This window comes from Bos indicus, chromosome 6, assembly GCF_029378745.1.
Source record: "Bos indicus isolate NIAB-ARS_2022 breed Sahiwal x Tharparkar chromosome 6, NIAB-ARS_B.indTharparkar_mat_pri_1.0, whole genome shotgun sequence".
Lineage (NCBI taxonomy): Eukaryota > Metazoa > Chordata > Mammalia > Artiodactyla > Bovidae > Bos > Bos indicus.
This window is the reverse complement of record NC_091765.1, coordinates 72,105,084-72,124,574: the sequence shown is the minus strand read 5'-3', so window position 1 is coordinate 72,124,574 and position 19,491 is coordinate 72,105,084. Positions and strand designations below refer to the sequence as shown.

Below are 19,491 nucleotides of genomic sequence, written 5' to 3'. Positions count from 1 at the left end.
CGTGTCCGACTCTTTGCGACCCCATGGACTACAGCATGCCAGGCCTCCATGTCCATCACCATCTCCCAGAGTTTACCCAAAACTGACGTCCATTGAGTCGATGATGCCATCCAACCATCTCATCCTCTGTCAACCCCTTCTCCTCCTGCCTTCAATCTTTCCCAGCATCAGGGTCTTTTCAAATGAGTCAGCTCTTTGCATCAGGTGGCCAAAGTACTGGAGCTTCAGCTTCAACATCAGTCTTAACACCCAAGGAATGATATCCTTTAGGATGGACTGGTTGGACCTCCCTGCGGTCCAAGGGACTCTCAAGAGTCTTCTCCAACACCACAGTTCAAAAGCATCAATTCTTCGGCACTCAGGTTTCTTTAGAGTCCAACTCTCACATCCATACATGACTACTGGAAAAACCATAGCCTTGACTAGATGGACCTTTGTTGGCAAAGTAATCTCTCTGCTTTTTAATATGCTGTCTAGATTGGTCATAACTTTCCTTCCAAGGAGTAAGCACCTTTTAATTTCATGGCTGCAGTCACCAACTGCAGTGATTTTGGGGCCCCCAAAAATAGCCTGCCACTGTTTCCACATCTACTTGCCATGAAGTGATGGGACCAGATGCCATGATCTTAAGTTTTCTGAATGTTGAGTTTTAAGCCAACTTTTTCACTTTCCTCTTTCACTTTCATCAAGAGGCTCTTAGTTCTTCTACACTTCTGCCATAAGGGTGGTATCATCTGTGTATCTGAGGTAAATGGTATTCCTCCCAGCAATCTTGATTCGAGCTTGTGCTTCATCCAGCCCAGCGTTTCTCATGATGTACTCTGCGTATCAGCTAAATAAGCACGGTGACAATATACAGCCTTGACGTACTCCTTTTCCTACTTGGAACCAGTCTGCTGTTCCATGTCCAGTTCTAACTGTTGCTTCTTGACCAGCATACAGATTTCTCAGGTCAGGTGGTCTGGTATTCCCATCTCTTTCAGAATTTTCCATAGTTTATTGTGATCCACACAGTCAAAGGCTTTGGCATAGTCAAAAAAAACAGAAATAGATATTTTTCTGGAACTCTCTTGCTTTTTCCATGATCCACTGGATGTTGGCAATTTGATCTCTGGTTCCTCTGCCTTTTCTAAAACCAGCTTGAACATCTGGAAGTTCATGGTTCACATACTGCTGAAGCCTGGCTTGGAGCATATGAGATGAGTGCAATTGTGCAGTAGTTTGAGCATTCTTTGGCATTGCCTTTCTTTGGTATTGGAATGAAAACTGACCTTCTCCAGTCCTGTGGCCGCTGCCGAGTTTTCCGTATTTGCTGACATATTGAGTGCAGCACTTTCACAGCATCATCTTTCAAGATTTGAAAGAGCTCAACTGGAATTCCATCACCTCTACTAGCTTTGTTCGTAGTGATGCTTCCTAAGGCCCACTTGACTTTCACATTCCGGGATGTCTGGCTCTAGGTGAGTGATCACACGATGTCATTATCTGGGTTGTGAAGATCTTTTTTGTATAGTTCTTCTGTGTGTTCTTGCCACCTCGTCTTAATATCTTCTGCTTCTGTTAGGTCCATACCATTTGTTCTTTATTGAACCCATCTTTGCATGAAATGTTCCCTTGGTATCTCTAATTTTCTTGAAGAGATCTCTAGTCTTTCCCATTCTATCGTTTTCGTCCATTTCTTTGCACTGATTACTGAGGAAGGCTTTCTTATTTCTCCTTGCTATTCTCTGGAACTCTACTGACCTGTTTTCTGCTTGTAAGATCCAAGGAGTTCAGCCTTCCTTTCAATCATCCTATTTCTGTCCCTTTCAGCCCAAGCTGGCAGTGTTTCTGCTGAGGTGACTGCCTGGATCTATGGGTTACTCACCTAATTGCTTCACCAAGAGGTTGTCTAGCCACAGTCTCTTTCCTGCCTCCAGAACACCCTATCTGTACAGGCTAGAACTTTTCCAAATCCTTGAGTCCCGGTTCCTCTCTTGCTTAGCAATTCCTTCCTCAATTTGTCTCTTTCCTTCACATCTTACTACAAACAGCAGGAAAAATCAGGCTGCACCTTTCACACTTCACTTGGAAATTTCCTCAACTAAATATCCAAGTTCATCACTTTTAAGTTCTACTTTCCTAAGAGCAGACCATGCTTCAGCCAAGTCCTCTGCCATTTTCTAAGAATCACCTTTCCTCCAGCATCCAAAAATATGTTCCTCCAGTGCATCTGAGACCGCAGTGGAAGAAACATTCTTATGTCTGGACAACTTCCATTCATAATGATTTACGTATTTTGTAAATAATAGAAGTTATCTCTATAGCTTTCCTGTTCTTTCTGAGTCCTCACTTTTAATGTCTACCTTTCTACCAACAGTCTCTTCAAGGTAATCAAGGCTTTTCTATCAGGCTCTCAGAACCCTTCCAGAATGTATCCGTTACCCAATTCCAAAGACCCTTTTTAGGTTTGTTACAGCAGCATCCCACTTCCTGGTACCAACGTCTGTATTTGTTTCCTAATGCTGCCATAACAAATTACCACAAACTAGCTAGCTTAAAACAGAAATGCATTCCCTCCCAGTTCTGGGGCCTCATGTCTGAAATCTAGGTTGTCAGCAGGATCGGTTCCTTCTAGAGGTTCTGTGGGAGACTCTGTTCCATGCCTCTCTCCAGCTTCGGTGACTGCTGGCAATCTGTGGGGTTCCTTGCGTTGGTAGACACTTCATTTCAATCTCTGCCTCTGTCTTCATGTGGCATTCTCCACTGGGCCTTCTGTATCTGAATCGCTGTTATTTTATAAGGACACCAGTTACCAGATTAGGGTCCACCCTACCCAGCAGGACCTCATTTTAACTTGATTATATCTGCACAGTCACGTTCACAGGTTCTCAGAGCTAGGAACTAAATATATTTGGTGTTTGTGGGAGGCAGTGCATAATTCTACACACTATGAGTAATCAATGCTTTCTTCTGAAAAATGAAGATCAGCTAAAATACTCCACCAACAAAATGAAAGGAGAACCAATAACCAACAGTTCTACATCAATCTAACTTACTAAGGATTCCTATATTTTAACTCAACTCAAAATTTTATTAAGAGATTTTTATTAGACTCTATGGGAAAAGTTTGTTTAAATCCACATGCAAAAGAATGAAAATGGAGCCTTATCTTATTTCATATATAAAAATTAACTCAAAATGGACCAAAGACCTCAACATAAGAGCTGAAACTAGAAAACTCATAAGAAAAAAAAAGGAAAAAGCTTTGTGATGTTGGATTTAGCAATGATTTCTTAGATATGACACCAAAAATACAGGCAAAAAGAAACAAATAAATTGGACTTCATCAAAATTTAAAACTTCTCTGCATTAAGGATAAGACTGAGTGACAAGGTAAGACACTAGATGGGAGAAAATATTCACAAGTCACATATCTAATACAGGACAAATATTTAGAATATAAAAACAACTCCTAAAACTCAACAACAAAAACAGCTTGATTTAAAAAAATAGGCAAAGGATTTAAATAGACATTTCTTAAAAAAAATATACAAATGGCCAATTAGCACAAAAAAATATGCTCAACATCACTAATCATCAAGAAAATACAAGTCAAAACCAAAATGAAATACTACTTCACTCCCATTGGGAAGGCTATTATTAAAAACAAACAAACCACACACACACAAACAGAAAAAACAAGCATTGGTAAAGATGTGGAGAAACTAGAACCCTAACACTGCAGGTAGAAATGTAAAATGGTGCAGACCCTGTGAAAAACTGTATGGCAGTTGCACAAAAAAATTAAACACAAAATCATACTATGATCTAGTAATTCAACGTCTAGGTATATCTTAAAGAACAGGAACCAAAGACCTGAATAGATATTGTATGCCTGTGTTCATAGCAGCATTATTCTCAATAGCCAAAGATGGAAATAAACCAAATGTTCATTGACAAATAAATGGATAAACAAAATGTGGTATATACAAAAAATGGGATATTATTCAGCCTTAAAAAGAAATGAAATTCTGACACATGCCACAACATGGGTGAACCTTAAAATTTAAGTGAACCTTAGGGCTAAATGAAATAGCCAAATTCAAAGGAAAGTAGAACAGTGGTTGTCAGTGGCTGGGGGGAGTGAGTATTCAATGGGTACAGAGTTTAGGTGGAGAAGATGAAAATGTTCTGAAGAAGGATGGTGGTACACTTAAAATGGTAAATTTGATGTTATGTGTATTTTACTACAATAGAAAAGTAATGGAGCTCTCAAGCAAATTATCAGAATTAATGACGAAATATTACCATTCAATTTGATTCTACCAATGTTTAAACATCATTTTGATAGAGTGCCTTTGAATGTTTTCTGTTTTACTAAATTATGTCTGTACAAGAAAAATATTATATATATATATATATATATTACCTCCTGAATTTCTTTTTCTAGCAGCTCCACTCTCTCTCGAAGGTGTCTCCTCTCTGTGTCTATAGAAAGAAGTTCCAGTCGAACTGAGCTGCTTTCTCCCTCAGCTTGATGGGCTTTGACTTCCCAGTCTTCAGCGCGGTTATGAAGCATCTGAAATCTATCTAACAAATCTTGATTTTCTTTTTCCTGGTTTAATCACAGTTAAATTGTTTCTAAATTAGTAATGGTCACTCACTGAAAACCTATGTCATAAACATACAACACATTGGGATTTTGCTTTAATTTAGGAAGCATAAGCCATCTGTGCAGATACTATACTAAATAAGACATGTAAGAAAATATACAAGGACAACAGGCAAGATCTCCACTTTCATATGTTAATATCTAATAGAGGAGGCAGAATAAAGAAACATGAAAAAGTTAAAACAAAATCAGTCTTAAATTCAACCTAACCAATGCTTTTTTCACCTTAGCAGCCATTAAGCTCTCCCATCGTGACACTTCAGTTATGTAATTATGAACTCTACTCTTCATTTCTTCTTTTTCTTGCACTGCTGCTTCTAATTCCAATGAAATTTGCTATAAATCAGAAAATTGAAGACAATATAAAATGAATGTAGCACCTAATGAATTCTACTTATGTTCAAACAGCTCTTTCTGAATTTGGGGACTAAGAGAGAGTAGGAAAAAAGGAAAACTGTTCCTAAGTATTATTTTCACATGTTTTTTTGACTGATCTTGACTTTTTAACCAATTATTACCATATATCTCCCACAATATAACTGACCACATATCTGGTACTTAAACTAAGGGCTCAGGAATTAATATTTTTAAAAATTTATATATCAGCAATGTGCTCTATAATGAGTAATTCAAAAAATGTAAAATATTTAAAATAAGAAAATCACTGGTTTTCTTGGTATGATCCTTTAAAAACCTAGTACAAACAAAGCAAATACCCTTCAGTATTTGCCATTCTAAAATATTCATTAATTAGCTTGTAGGTAGGTAATCTCTAAGCCACTGGAAGTAAGTACAAATAATTAAAATCTACCATGGGTCTTTAAAACACAGCAACTTTGCCTTGGGAGTGATACTGGGGTCCTCATGCAGTAGACTGACAAAGATTTCTGCCACAGAGAACACCACGCTCCCAGCTTCAGGATTCCTTGCAACAAAGCCTACAATGGTGTCTGATGGTTTATTACTGCTATAATATACAGAAGTATTCTAAGCCACATTTTAAAATACCTTTATAAACAATATTCTCCTTAAAGAGTTCTTTCTTTTGTTGCTCATATTTATATAATTAAAATTTAGAGGACATAATATTTAGAGCTTTAAAATTTAGCAAACATTGAATATATTGTAAAACTGCATATTATGAAACTATCAAAGTTTATGTACTGTGCTCATACCTGGTTTTCTCTTGCCATTGTAGCCAGATCATCCTGTAATCTTCTGTTTTCCTTAAAAGACATTTCTTTAGATCTTCCTACTTCATCAAGTTCTTTGTGAGCCGCATCAAGCTGGCGCCGGAGGCTGCTTATCTCACGGTCCCGATTAATCAATGTTTCCTTTAGGTGGCTGTTACGTGAGTGGGGTAGCAATAATAAAGAAAGCTTTTTGGAAAATTTAGTTTATTTAAAAGGAAACTATTTTACTCTGAATTAAATATACTAAGAATGCAAGAAATTACAACTATGCAACCTATGGATTGGGATAAAATATTTGCAAATGATACAACTGATAAGCGCATAATTTCCAAAATCTACAAACAGCTCATACAACTCAATAACAACAAAAAAAATCAAGCAATCCAATCGAAAAATGGGCAGAAAACCTAAATAGACATTTCTCCAAAGAAGTACAGCTGACCAATAGGCACACGAAAAGAGGCTCAACATCAGTAATTATTAGAGCAATGCAAATCAAAACTAAAATGAAGTACCACCTCATACCAGTCAGAATTGGCCATCATTAAAAAGTCTACAAATAATAAAAGTGGAGAATGTGTGGAGAAAAGGGAATTCTCTTACACTGCTGTTGGGAATGTAAACTGGTACAACCACTACTGAATAGTATGGCGGTTCCTCAAAAAAGCTAAAGAGTTATCGTATGATCCAGCAATCTTACTCCTGGGCATATACCCAGACAAAAGTATAATTTGAAAAGATACATGCATCTCTATGTTCAAAGCAGTACTATTTACAGCAGCCAAGACATGGAAGCAACCTAACTGTCCACAGACAGACGAACAGATAAAAAACATGTGGTATATACATATATATATATACACACACTAGAATATTACTCAGCAATTTAAAAAATGAAATAACGCCATTTGCAGCAACATGGATGGACCTGGAGATTATGAGATGCGAAGTGAAATAATTCAGAAAGAAAAGGACAAATTGATATCACCTCCATGTGGAATCTAAAGTATGACACAAATGAACATATTTATGAAAGAACAGACTCACAGACATGGAGAACAGACTTGTAGTTGCTAAGTGGGAGGAGGTAGGGAAGGGAAGGACTGGGAGTTTGGGATTAACAGTTGCAAATGAATGTATAGAGAATGGATAAACAACAAGATCCTACTGTGTAACACAGGGAACTACATTCATTATCCTATAGTAAACCATAATGGAAAAGAATATGATAAAGAATATATACATATAACTGAATTACTTTCCTGTAGAGCAGAAATTAACACAACACTGTAAATCAACTATACTTCAATAAAACAGAAAAAGAAATGACAACTACTGAATTAAGACACTGATTAATTAGGTGAAGACATTTTAGATCTCTACCAATCATTATGTGAAAATAAAGTCTTAAAATACATTTATTATTATAAAATTAAAGTAAAAACAGAAGATTTTCAAGTGTTAGAACATAAATGATTCAATTAGTAAATATTTATTTAAATGTTTTAAGTCCCTACTATTATATAATATGTTGCTGAGTCATGTCTGACTTTTTGTGACCTTATGGACTATAGCCTGCCAGGCTTCTCTGTCCATGGGATTCTCCAGGCAAGAATATTGGAGTGGGATGCCATTTATTTCTCTAAGGCACTTTCCCAACCCATGGATTGAACCTGTGTCTCCTGCATTGCAGGCAGATTCTTTACTGCTGAGCCACCAGGGAGGCCCATATAATATGTAAGGGTATATAAAAGAAATACAATTAGTGCTTTTTTTCTTGAAGTAGAGAGACCAGACACAAAATGTAAAATCTTGCAACCATACTTAAAAAGGTTTAGATGTGGAATAAATTCAGTACTAGCTGCTGAGGTAATCTAAGTTTTGATGATTAGGGCCTGCACAGGATAACTGCCGTAGAAATAAGGAGTAAGTAGGTGTGTAAAGGAAAAATTAATAAGACATAATTGTTTAGATGCCAATGACAGAGGAAGGGAGAAAGTTAGAGGATAACAATGTCTATGCAGGAGATTGAGAAAATGATAACTTCCACTGACAAAAATAGGAAAAGTGAAAAAAAAAATTTTCCTATTGCCAGACTGCTATCCAAACAGATTATGCTGCATTCACTGAAAATTTCTTAAAAAGCTGGATGCCATTCCATCAGTTACTTACTTCAGAGAAGATTCATACTCTGAGACTGTTATCTTCATCTGAGTAATAGTTTTTTCCTACAGAAATTATAAAAATATATCAGATTCTAAACCATTCATGTAGAAGTATCTCCAGTTGAATTCTAAAATTTATCACATTTATATAGTTTAAATTCAATCACATAACATGTTATAAAAGAAGGCTCTAAGTAAAGATATTTCCATGTACCAAATATATTTCACATATTGGCGTATTTCTACCCACTCTAAGAATCTGAATTGTTCCTTGAGTTTGCTGTAATCATATATGATAAAATTGTATTCTAGAAATAGAACTTTTAAAAATTCAAATTATTGGGATAAAATGAAATTTAAACATATCAGAAGAGATGGCTCTGGGTCTTGGGAACTCACACATGGTTCTTATGAAATAAGAACTGTATATCTTGTGAAGCAATTATCCTTCAATTAAAAAAAACTGCATATATGAAACAGAATAAGATTTTCTGTTCAGATAGCAGATAATATTACTTAATAGTCCCATACTTTACTAGCTAGGTTTTCATGCAAGTTTGCAATCTTTTCTGTCTTCTCATCCACAGTCTCCTGAAGGATGTCTTTTTCTTTATCAATAACACCAATGGTCTTTTTCATTACATGAGCCTCTTCATTCTGTGAAGTCATCCTGAGGTGTAGTTTACCTATAAATGAAAAGAAAGGTTTCTTAGACAAAGTAAATTAGGATCAGCAAAAACAAAATTTAAGAACACTTACCTATTTTTTCCTCCAGTATTTTAACTTGTGCTTGGGCTGATTCAAGTTCACTTCTTTTCATGTTAAGTCGGTGCTGATAATCCTCAAGTGACCGCTGTAGTTGCTCATTTACTAGCCTAAAGAGTCAGTGGACAATAACAAATGGGATTCTTTATTTCTGGTGGAAATAACTTTTAAAAAATGAAAGATCTTAAAAAATAGTTTGCTTATTTTAAAAGCTTCTTTAATTTCTTATTTTAAAGCTCTTTCAGTATAATCAATGGCATTATATTATATATATTAGTCTTCTCTTCAAAATATTCCACCTTCCTAAAAAATAATATAGTGTAAAAATAAAATTAATTGTATGTAATTTTTCTAGAGGCTTCCTTGTAGTTTTAAAGCTTTTCTCAGTTTTCTATCATCAACTCTCTTTCTCTTAAAACTTATTTCCAGTAATCAAAGCAAAGTCCTGTTTTTATAGAATGGCCTCATACTTCAAGATTCTGACCATCCTGACCAGTGAGCTTTTAATTTTGCTTCCTATTCTGAATATTCCGAATACCAGACCATCTTACCTGTCTTCTGAGAAATCTGTAGGCAGGTCAAGAAGCCAACAGTTACAACCGGACATGGAACAAGAGGCTGGTTCAAAATTGGGAAAGGAGTACGTCAAGGCTGTATATTGTCACCCTACTTATTTAACTTAAAGAAAGAGTACATCATGTGAAATGCTGGGCTAGATGACTCACAAGCTGGAATCAAGATTGCCAGGAGAAATATCAACAACCTCAGCTATGCAGATGATACCATCCTAATGGAAGAAAGTGAAGAGGAACTAAAGAGACTCTTGACAAAGGTGAAAAAGCAGAGTGAAAAAGTTGGCTTAAAACTCGACATTCAAAAAAGAAGATCATGTCCAGCAATCCCACTGCTGGGCATACACACTGAGGAAACCAGAATGTAAAGAGACACGTGTACCCCAATGTTCATCGCAGCACTGTTTATAATAGCCAGGACATGGAAGCAACCTAGATGTCCATCAACAGATGAATGGATAAGAAAGCTGTGGTACATATACACAATGGAGTATTACTCAGCCATTAAAAAGAATACATTTGAATCAGTTCTAATGAGGTGGATGAAACTGGAGCCTATTATAGAGTGAAGTAAGCCAGAAAGAAAAACACCAATACAGTATACTAACGCATATATATGGAATTTAGAAAGATAGGAACAATAACCCTGTATACGAGACAGCAGAAGAGACACTGATGTATAGAACAGTCTTTTGGACTCTGTGGGAGAGGGAGAGGGTGGGATGATTTGGGAGAATGGCATTGAAATACGTATAATATCATATATGGAACGAGTCTCCAGTCCAGGTTCGATGCACGATACTGGATGCTTGGGGCTGGTGCACTGGGACGACCCAGAGGGATGGTATGGGGAGGGAGGAGGGAGGAGGGTTCAGGATGGGGAACACACATATATCTGTGGCGGATTCATTTCGATATTTGGCAAAACCAATACAATATTGTAAAGTTTAAAAATAAAATAAAATTAAAAAAAAAAAGAAGATCATGGCATTCAGTCCCATCACTTCATGGCAAATAGATGAGGCAACAATGAAAAGAGTGAGAGACTTTCTTTTCTTGGGCTCCAAAAATCACTGCAGATGGTGACTGCAGCCATGAAATTAAAAGACACTTGATCCCTGGAAGAAAAGCTATGAAAAACCTAGACAGTGTATTAAAAAGCAGAGACTTCACTTTGCTGACAAAGGCCTGTAGAGTCAAAGCTATGGTTTTCCCCGTAGTCATGTACAGATGTGAGAGCAGGACCATAAAGAGGGCTGAGCACCCAGGAATTGATGCTTTTGAACTGTTGGAGAAGACTCTTGACAGTCCTTTGGACAGCAAGGAGATCCAACCTGTCAATTCTAAAGGAAAACAACCCTGAATATTCATTAGAATGACTGATGTTGAAGCTGAAGTGCCAATATTTTGGCCACCTGATGCAAAGAGCTGACTCACTGGAAAAGACCCGGATGCTGGGAAAGATTGAGGGCAGGAGGAGAAGGGGGCGACAGAGAATGAGATGGTTGGATAGCATCACCCAATCAATGGACATTGAGTTTGAGTAAACTCTGGGAGATAGTGAAGGACGGGGAAGACTGCTGTGATGCAGTTCATGGGGCTGCCAAGAGTTGGACACAACTGAACAACAATAACTTCTGAATACAGACATGTACCAGAATAAGACAGGCCATTCCATTTAGGCTGCTTTCCATCTTAGGATGTACATAATGCCTTGCAAGGAAACAAGAGGGGGAGAAAGAAGTTTCCACCTTAGTTCTTCCTAAATAGTATTCCTTAATTAAACAAACACAGCAAGTTCTTGGTCTTACTACATTGTTTGTTCTGATTTTGTGTAACAAGTGTTTCCTAAATCTGGCCACTGTTCTCCAAGCTCATTGCCACTGTTTGACTCCTGGTACATTGTTTCCACTGTTCTCCATCAGTCTCTTAAGTCTCCAAATCCACCTTCCCTATTTTTGCCATAGTTCACTTCCTAACAGGCATGTTACTCATGTCACACCCTTGGTTAAAAATTTCTGTTTATTCTCCATGTTTATACGGTAAAATCCATTCACTCTTAGTTATCATACTATGTTCTTTATAACCTGAGTCCAACCTGTAGATACAGTCTAACTGGGCCATACTGACCTCCTTACCATTTTTTAAGACACATCACCTTTTAGACTCTGTATAAATATTCTGATTTTAGATTTCTTTGAAAGAAGAATGAGAATAACAATGACAATGACACAGGTAGCAAAAATTTTAGCAATTCCACACTATGGAGTACAAATACTGGGTTGACCAAAACGGTTAGGGTTTTCGTAAGATACCACAGAAAAACCCCAAGGAACTTTTTGGCCAACACAATAATATGAAATACAGGCATATCTTGGAGATATTGTAGATTTGGCTCCAGACCACCCCAGTAAAGAGAATATGGCAATAAAGTGAGTCATGTGGATTTTTGGTTTCTCAGGGCGTATAAAAGTTATGTTTAAGACTCACAAACATAGAAAACAAAACTATAGCTACCAAAGGAAAAGGGGGAGGGATAAATTAGGAGTTTGGGATTAGCAGATAAAAACTAGTATATTTAAAATAGATAAACAACAAGGCCCTACAAATTAGTATGTAAAAAATAGATAAACAACAAGGTCCTATAGCACAGAGAACTATATTCAATATCTTATAATAAACCATAAAAGAAAGGAATATGAAATATATATGTGTATATATAAATATATATGTATACTAAATCACTTTACTGTACACTGAATCACTTTGCTGTATACCAGGAACTAACACACCATTGTAAATCAACTATACTTCAGTAGGAAATAAAATTAAAATTCAAAGCCATTAAAAAATAAGTAAATTTTTTAAGAAGCTGTGTTTAGATTATACTGTAGTCTGTTAAGTGTGCATTACATCTGAAAAAACAATGCACATACCTTAATTAAAAAAAACTTTATTTCTAAAAAATACTAACCATGGTCTGGGCCTTCAGTGAATTGCTGTAATAGTCAAAGCTCACTGAAGACAGATCATCATAACAAATATAATGAGTTTGAAATATTGAAAGAATTACCAAAATGTGACACAGAAACACAAAGTGACCAAATGCTGTTGGAAATATGTCACCAATAAACTGGCTTGACGCAGGACTGCCAAAAACCTTCAATTTGTAAAAAACACAACATCGGTAAAGAGCAATAAATTGAAGCACAATAAGACAAAGTATGTCTGTATCTGTTAGGGAGATGTTTGAAGGAGGCAGATACAAAAATTTGCCTGCAACCATATCAATCTATGAGTCTTTAAAAGTACAGGTACTCAAAACCTACCCAGATTCATACAGTAAATAAAAACCTCCCGAGATCAGTCCCTCAATCCATACTTTACAAAGGCTCCCCCGGTCATTCTGTCGTAAGGGCAGCTTTGAGAATTACTGCTTTTCAAAGACTTAGCCCAAAACACCTCTGTTACAAACCATAAATAGTCACAAGCTAATTCTCAGAAGTGAAATAAAACTTCAGTAAACTTACCTAAGGGAGTTCATCTCTGTTTTCTGATGAGATGAGTCACCAGCCACATGGCTAAGTTTCTGAGCTTGGAATTTTGCTTTTTTCTCTAAAGACTCCATTGTTTCTTTCATTATAAATATTTTAGACTTTAATTCACATTTTTCATTTTCAAGCTATAATTTTAAAAATTAATAGGGATATGTCTCAGTTTCTTTTCCTTAAGCACTCTTTAATAATATTTCTGGATGAAAACTAAGGAAATAAATTGGATTTATTTAAAAATACATTAAAAGTCATGTTTTAATGTATTTATACTTTAGGTTCTAGATGTAAGAGCAGGTAAACAAATTTATCTCTCCTCTTCAATATCACTGAAATCAAAGATAAAAGGAAAGGCAAGAAAAGAAGAAAAGAATATGTCCATAACAGCAATGAAACAGGAAGGGAAAACACCAGCATAAAAAAATTTCTAAAAAAAGTAGATAGGACTGAATTGAAGAAAAGTCAGGACAGAAAATACTATAACTCAACACAAAATGGACAAGACTTATATAAAGAAAGTGAACATTTTCCTCAAGAGCACAAAACACAACCTGACAATGTAGACACACCATCTTTCAGAAGGGGAACACAGTATTGGAAATGGATTAAAGTTTCCTAAAATAATTGTAAATTCCATGAAATTTCAGTAAGAATCCTAACAAAATCTTTTTAAACTAGATAAGTGACTTAGATTTCATTCTTAAATTTATTTAGGGGAAAAGAAAGTTAAGAAAAAAACAGTAAAAACTGGGGGGAAAAAGAATGCAGCTAGACTTGTTTTATGAGATATCAAAATAAATTTAAAAGCTACTATAATTAAAACAGTATGAATTTCACATGTGGACAAGGTAAACATATCCCTGATGTAAATTTTAAAAAGGTAGCATTTTAAGAAAGTGGGAAAAGAATAAACTCTTTAAAAACTAGAGTTGGGACAGCCACTCATTGGAGACAAAAAATAAGCTAGACTTCTATTTCATTTTCTATATAAAAACAAATCCTAGATTTCTATTTCATTTTATATACAAAAACAAATTCTATCTATAAAACTCAAAACCAAGAAATACTAGTGATAAATTTAAGTCTGCCAGTTAAGATGGCAGACTGACCGCACACATTTTTATCTCCTCTTCCTCTAGAAACAGTGCTAAAATGATAGTAAACAAGGTTAAATAAGATACTCTTAAGGACAAAGAGAATAAGAAAGAAAACAAGGGGGAACCGGTGACTGCAATAACTTGTAGGAATATTCACTGCAGCACTGTTTACAGTAGCCAAGACAGGGAAGCAACCTACATTCCCACTGATAGAGGAATAAAGATGTGGGACATATATACAATGGAATATTACTCAGCCATTAAAAAGAATGAACTAATGCCATTTGCAACAACATGGATGGACCTAGAGAGTGTCATACTAAGTAAGTCAGACAGAGAAGGAGAAATATTGTATGACATCCCTTATATGTGGAATCTAAAAAGAAATGATACAAATGAATTTACTTACAAACAGAAAGAGGCTCGCAGACTTAGAAAACAAACTTATGGTTGCCAGGGTGAAGGGATAGTTAGGGAGTTTGGGAAGGTCATGTACATATTGCTATATTCAAAATGGATAACCAACAAGGACCTACTGTATAGACATGGAACTCTCCTCAATGTTATGTGCCAGCCTGGGCGGGAGGGGGATTTGGGAGAGAATGGATACGTGTGTATATATGACTGAGTCCTTTCCCTGCTCACCTGAAACGACTACAACACTGTTAATCAGGTACACCCGAATACAAAGGAAAAAGTTTAAAGTCTGAAGGAAAAAAAAAAAATTGTGGAAGACAAAAAACAGAATAGTGGTTCAGAGTGGAAGAAAAAATGCAATCTAAAGCAGTTTCTGAACTTAGGAACTAATGATGTTGACACTAAATAATTCTCTGTTGTGGGGGCTGTCCTGTGTATTGTAGGTTGTTTAGCAGTTCTCTCTGCCCTCTGCTAACTAGATTCAAGAAGTGCTTTTCCCCCTTAATTGTGACAGACAAAATTCTCCAGGTACTGCCAATTATTTCTTAGGAGGCAGAACTGACCCCAGTTGATAATCACTGACCTACAATGACCACGGTCAGGAATACCAACGAGAGGTCAGCTGACTTACACTGAAGCTGAACACATGAAGCCATGAAGTGGTGGGGGAGGGCCACAAGGAAAACTGAACAAGGAGACTGGCTGCAAGTCTATAACTGGGATGTTCATATGCGCGTTCCCGTTACTTAGTATGACACTCTCTAGGTCCGTCCAATGATGTTGCAAATGGCATTAGTTCATTCTTTTTAATGGCTGAGTAGTATTCCATTGTATATATGTACCACATCTTCTTTATTCCTCTATCAGTTATCTCTTTCTAGAAAATCAAATGTACATTAAAAATCAATAGAAGGGCTAAAAGATAAAGTTGAGTCAATCTCCCAGAAAGTGAGAAAAAAGTCAAAGAGAAAATAAGAAGGGATAAGAACATCAGATCTTTTTAGGAAGTCTAAAACCAACTAATAATAGTTTCAGAGAGAGAGAATAGAATAGTATAGTAAATTACCAAAGAAATGAAAACAGGAGATAAAGAGAGCAAACCCTAAAACTTTTCAGAAATAAAGACATGTCATGTACAAAAGACTTGGTAACAGAACAGCATCAGACATCTCAAAGAAAACTGAAAGACAAATGAAGGACAGTATTCGAAATTTTTAGTGAAAATAATTTTCCAATTGAGAATGCCATATGCCGAAGCCAAATCATAAATTTGAAAGCTGAATAAAGACATTTTCAAACAAATAGACTAGCAACAAAATTTCCTCCCATGTGTTCTTTTTCAGGAAACTGCTGGAGAAGGTACTATGCCAGAAGAAGGAACAAACCAAGAAAGAAAAAAACATGAGGTTCAACAAAGAAGGGGCAGACAGGGAAAGTCTTATGAGGACAGCTATGGAGAGACATAGTCCATAATGAAGCAAGAAGATAGAAAGCTCAAGAAGGAAGGTCTTTAGGGGGGAAAGGACCAGAACTGATAGGTTTAAAAAAAAAAATATTGAAAGGCATGTGGCAGAAATAAAGTCCTTGATAAAAAATAGCAAATGAAAAACAGAGAAGTAACACAACACAAAATAAAACAAAAGCGATGAATAACTCTAGGAAAGTGGTCTACAAGAAAAAAGGCAAGAGTAATATTGTCCCACTTGGCTGAGTCATAAACCATGAGAAGTCTTAACAATATAAACAATAACTATTAAAGACAGTAAAACATCTAATTAAACTATGTTAACATAAATGGGGAAAAAAGGGGGAGTGCTAAGCAATCAATAACATCCTGGAGACTCACTCAATAATCTTAAATCCATAAACAGCACAAGCAGTTATTTAGAAACAGGGAGGTAAACACCAGGAAAAGAAGTTAAACAGCTGTGGATGGTAATGTGTGGGATAGGGAAGTGAGAAGGAAAAAAAAAACTGCACTAAAAATTCCAGAATTCTTATACTACAAACAAAAGTACATACAGTATAAAGATTAAAAACATGAATCACTGGCTTAAAAAACACTACGCAAACCTTTGAAACTACTGTGAGCAGTCTCCAATCACATCCCTTAACCCCTGCCCACAGTAACAACTATCTTGGGTCTCGTGTTTCTCATTTCTTGTTTGTCTTAGCACACCACATCTGTATCAATCTCCAAACAACATACAGTTTATGTGAGCATGTTTTGGAACTCTACATGAAAAGAATCATACTGCATGTTTTCTTTCTTCTTCTGAAAAATAATTTATTTTGGGCTGTACTGGGTCTTTGTTGCTGTGTGGGCTTTCCTCTAGTTGTGGAGAGTAGGGGCTACTCTCTAGTTGAGGTGCTCGGGCTTCCCTCTGTAGTGGCTTCTCTTGCTGCAGAGCGTGGGCTCTAGGGCATAACGGGGTTTAGTAGCTGCAGCACATGGGCTCAGTAGTTGTGGTTCCCGGGCTCTACAGCACAGGCTCAAATACTTGTGGCACACAGGTTTAGCTGCTCTGCAGCATGTGTGACCTTCCCAGATCAGAAATCAAACCTGTATCTCCTGCAATGGCAGGTGGATTCTTTACCACTGAGCCACCAAGGAAGCTCCTGCACGCTCTCTTCAACGTATTTGTAAGATGCATGCGTGCTGATGGTTGTGCCTACTGTTTTTCATTTTTGCTGCTCTGTAACACTCCATTGTATGACTTACCACTCTTTATCTATTTTCCTCACAACTGACATCTAGATTGTTTTCTATTTTCTGTCAGTGAGCAAACATTTTAGGTTTTGTGAGCCTTATGGCCCATTGCCACTACTCTACTATAACACAAAAACAGCTGTAGATAATGTATTAACAAATGAGCATGGCTGTGTTTCAATAAAAATTTTGCAAAAACAGACTGGAGGCCAGATTTAGTCTAGGGGCCATAGTTTATTGACTTTGATTCAGGGTTCAATGGATTTGTTGACTAATAAGAGTAATCTATTGGCCAACCTAGAACAATGCCAAATTATTCTTCAAAAAGGTACCAGCTGGTACTCCCAGAAGCTTCACATACTAATAAAACTAGCTATAACTTGTTAATTTATGATGACCTGAAAGATGTGAAATGATTTTATTTTGGTTTTAATTGGCATTTCCTCTATTTTTGAGGTAGAACATCTTTTTATATTAACCATTTATAATTTCTTCTACCGTGAAGTTATTTACAACTTCTGTTGCGTTTTTTAAGATTAAATGTACAGCAAGTTGTTCTCTCAATTAGTGGCTGTCTTTTCAATTTATAGCTATTTGATAAAGATATTGCTGAGTGCTGAAGAATTGATGGCTTTTGAACTGTGGTGTTGGAGAAGACTCTTGAGAGCCCGCTGGACTGCAAGGAGATACAACCAGTCCATCCTAAAAGAGATCAGTCCTGGGTGTTCATTAGAAGGACTGATGCTAAAGCTGAAACTCCAATACTTTGGCCACCTCACGCGAAGACTTGTTGGAAAAGACTCTGATGCTGGGAGGGATTGGGGGCAGGAGGAGAAGGGGACGACAGAGGATGAGATGGCTGGATGGCATCACCGACTTGATGGACATGAGTTTGGGTAAACTCCAGGAGTTGGTGATGGTCAGGGAGGCCTGGAGTGCTGTGATTCATGGGGTTGCAAAAAGTCGGACACAACCGAGCGACTGAACTGAACTGAACTGATAAAGATATTCCTATCAGTGTGGTCCTATTCATCTGTTTTCTTTAAAGGAATAAACTTGTTTGTGTCTTGTTTAGGAGCAAACACTCTGGAATCAGATACCTGCTAGCTGTATGATCTTGGGCAAGCTTCCCCTCTGCCTCACTTTTCTTATCTGTGAAATAAGGATAATATTAGCACTTACTGCTTATAGTTGTTGTGAGAATTAAAATTATATGTACATGAATATATATAAAATGTTGAGAAAATTACCTGACACACAGTAAATGCTATATAAATGCTATTATTATTCTGCTAAGGTAAAATAGATTTTCTCTTGTATTTTCCTTTAAAATTTAGAGTGATTTCTTGAACACAAGGATGCAAGTTACCCTGAACTGATTTTTGGGTCTGGCATATATTTTAGGTAGGATCCAATTCTTTTTTTACATACATATATATAAAGTCAATTGTCCCAGAAACAAGTGAAGTGAAAGTGGCTCAGGTGTGTCCGACTCTTTGCAAGTCTAAGGAATCTTCCAGGCCAGAATACTGGACTGGGTAGCCATTCCCTTCTCCAAGGCATCTTCTGAACCCAGGGATCGAACCCAGGTCTCTCACATTGCAGGTGGATTCTTTACCAGCTGAGCCACCAAGGAAGCCCATCCCAGAAACAGTATTACTGAATAATTCTCTATCCTGTTGATCTGAGTCCTCTATATATCAAATTTCCATAATTTGTGGGTTTGCTTTCCACTGATCTTATCACACTTGCTGCTGCTACTAAGTCACTTCAGTCGTGTCCGACTCTGTGTGACCCCATAGACGGCAGCCCACCAGGCACGCCCATCCCTGGGATTCTCCAGGCAAGAACACTGGGGTGGGTTGCCATTTCCTTCTCCAATGCATGAAAGTGAAAAATGAAAGGGAAGTCGCTCAGTCGTGTCCAACTCTTCACGACCCCATGGGCTGCAGCCTACCAGGCTCCTCCGTCCATGGGATTTTCCAGGCAAGAGTACTGGAGTGGGTTGCCATTTCCTTCTCCACTTTTAATCCCTGAGAATTAGTCCCTTAATCCCTTCATATCTAGTAGGACAAGTTCCACAGTGTATTCTTCTTTAAAATTTCTTTGTGATTCCTTACTCTCTGCTTCCATGTAAATTTTTAAATCTATTGTCAATTTTCACACACGCACACAACATCATGTTCTTGGGATTTCAGATGAAACTACATCAACTCTACAGATGAATCTGGGGAGGATTTACATTTTTTTTTTTTTTTTTTACAAACATGATATCTGTTACTTTTTAATGAACTGTCACCTTTTTAATAAACCTGATATGCCAGGAGCCACCACGGGAGATCCCACCCATGTCAAGGTCATGTGGAA

The 19,491-nt window shown here is 36.9% G+C and overlaps 1 protein-coding gene across 3 annotated transcripts in view; it reads right to left on the bottom strand.

Moving 5' to 3' along the window:
* The window catches only part of CEP135 (centrosomal protein 135), a 75,150-nt gene that overhangs the window by 12,687 nt on the left and 42,972 nt on the right, over nt 1–19,491 (bottom strand). For all 3 annotated transcript variants that reach the window (XM_019962782.2, XM_070791465.1, XM_070791466.1), the window contains 7 exons: nt 12,880–13,031; nt 8,772–8,887; nt 8,544–8,698; nt 8,020–8,075; nt 5,830–5,998; nt 4,880–4,990; nt 4,412–4,597 (listed from right to left, as the gene is read on the bottom strand). In XM_019962782.2, the coding sequence (XP_019818341.2) occupies nt 4,412–4,597; nt 4,880–4,990; nt 5,830–5,998; nt 8,020–8,075; nt 8,544–8,698; nt 8,772–8,887; nt 12,880–13,031 (945 nt within the window). The remainder of the gene's footprint in view (nt 1–4,411; nt 4,598–4,879; nt 4,991–5,829; nt 5,999–8,019; nt 8,076–8,543; nt 8,699–8,771; nt 8,888–12,879; nt 13,032–19,491) is intronic.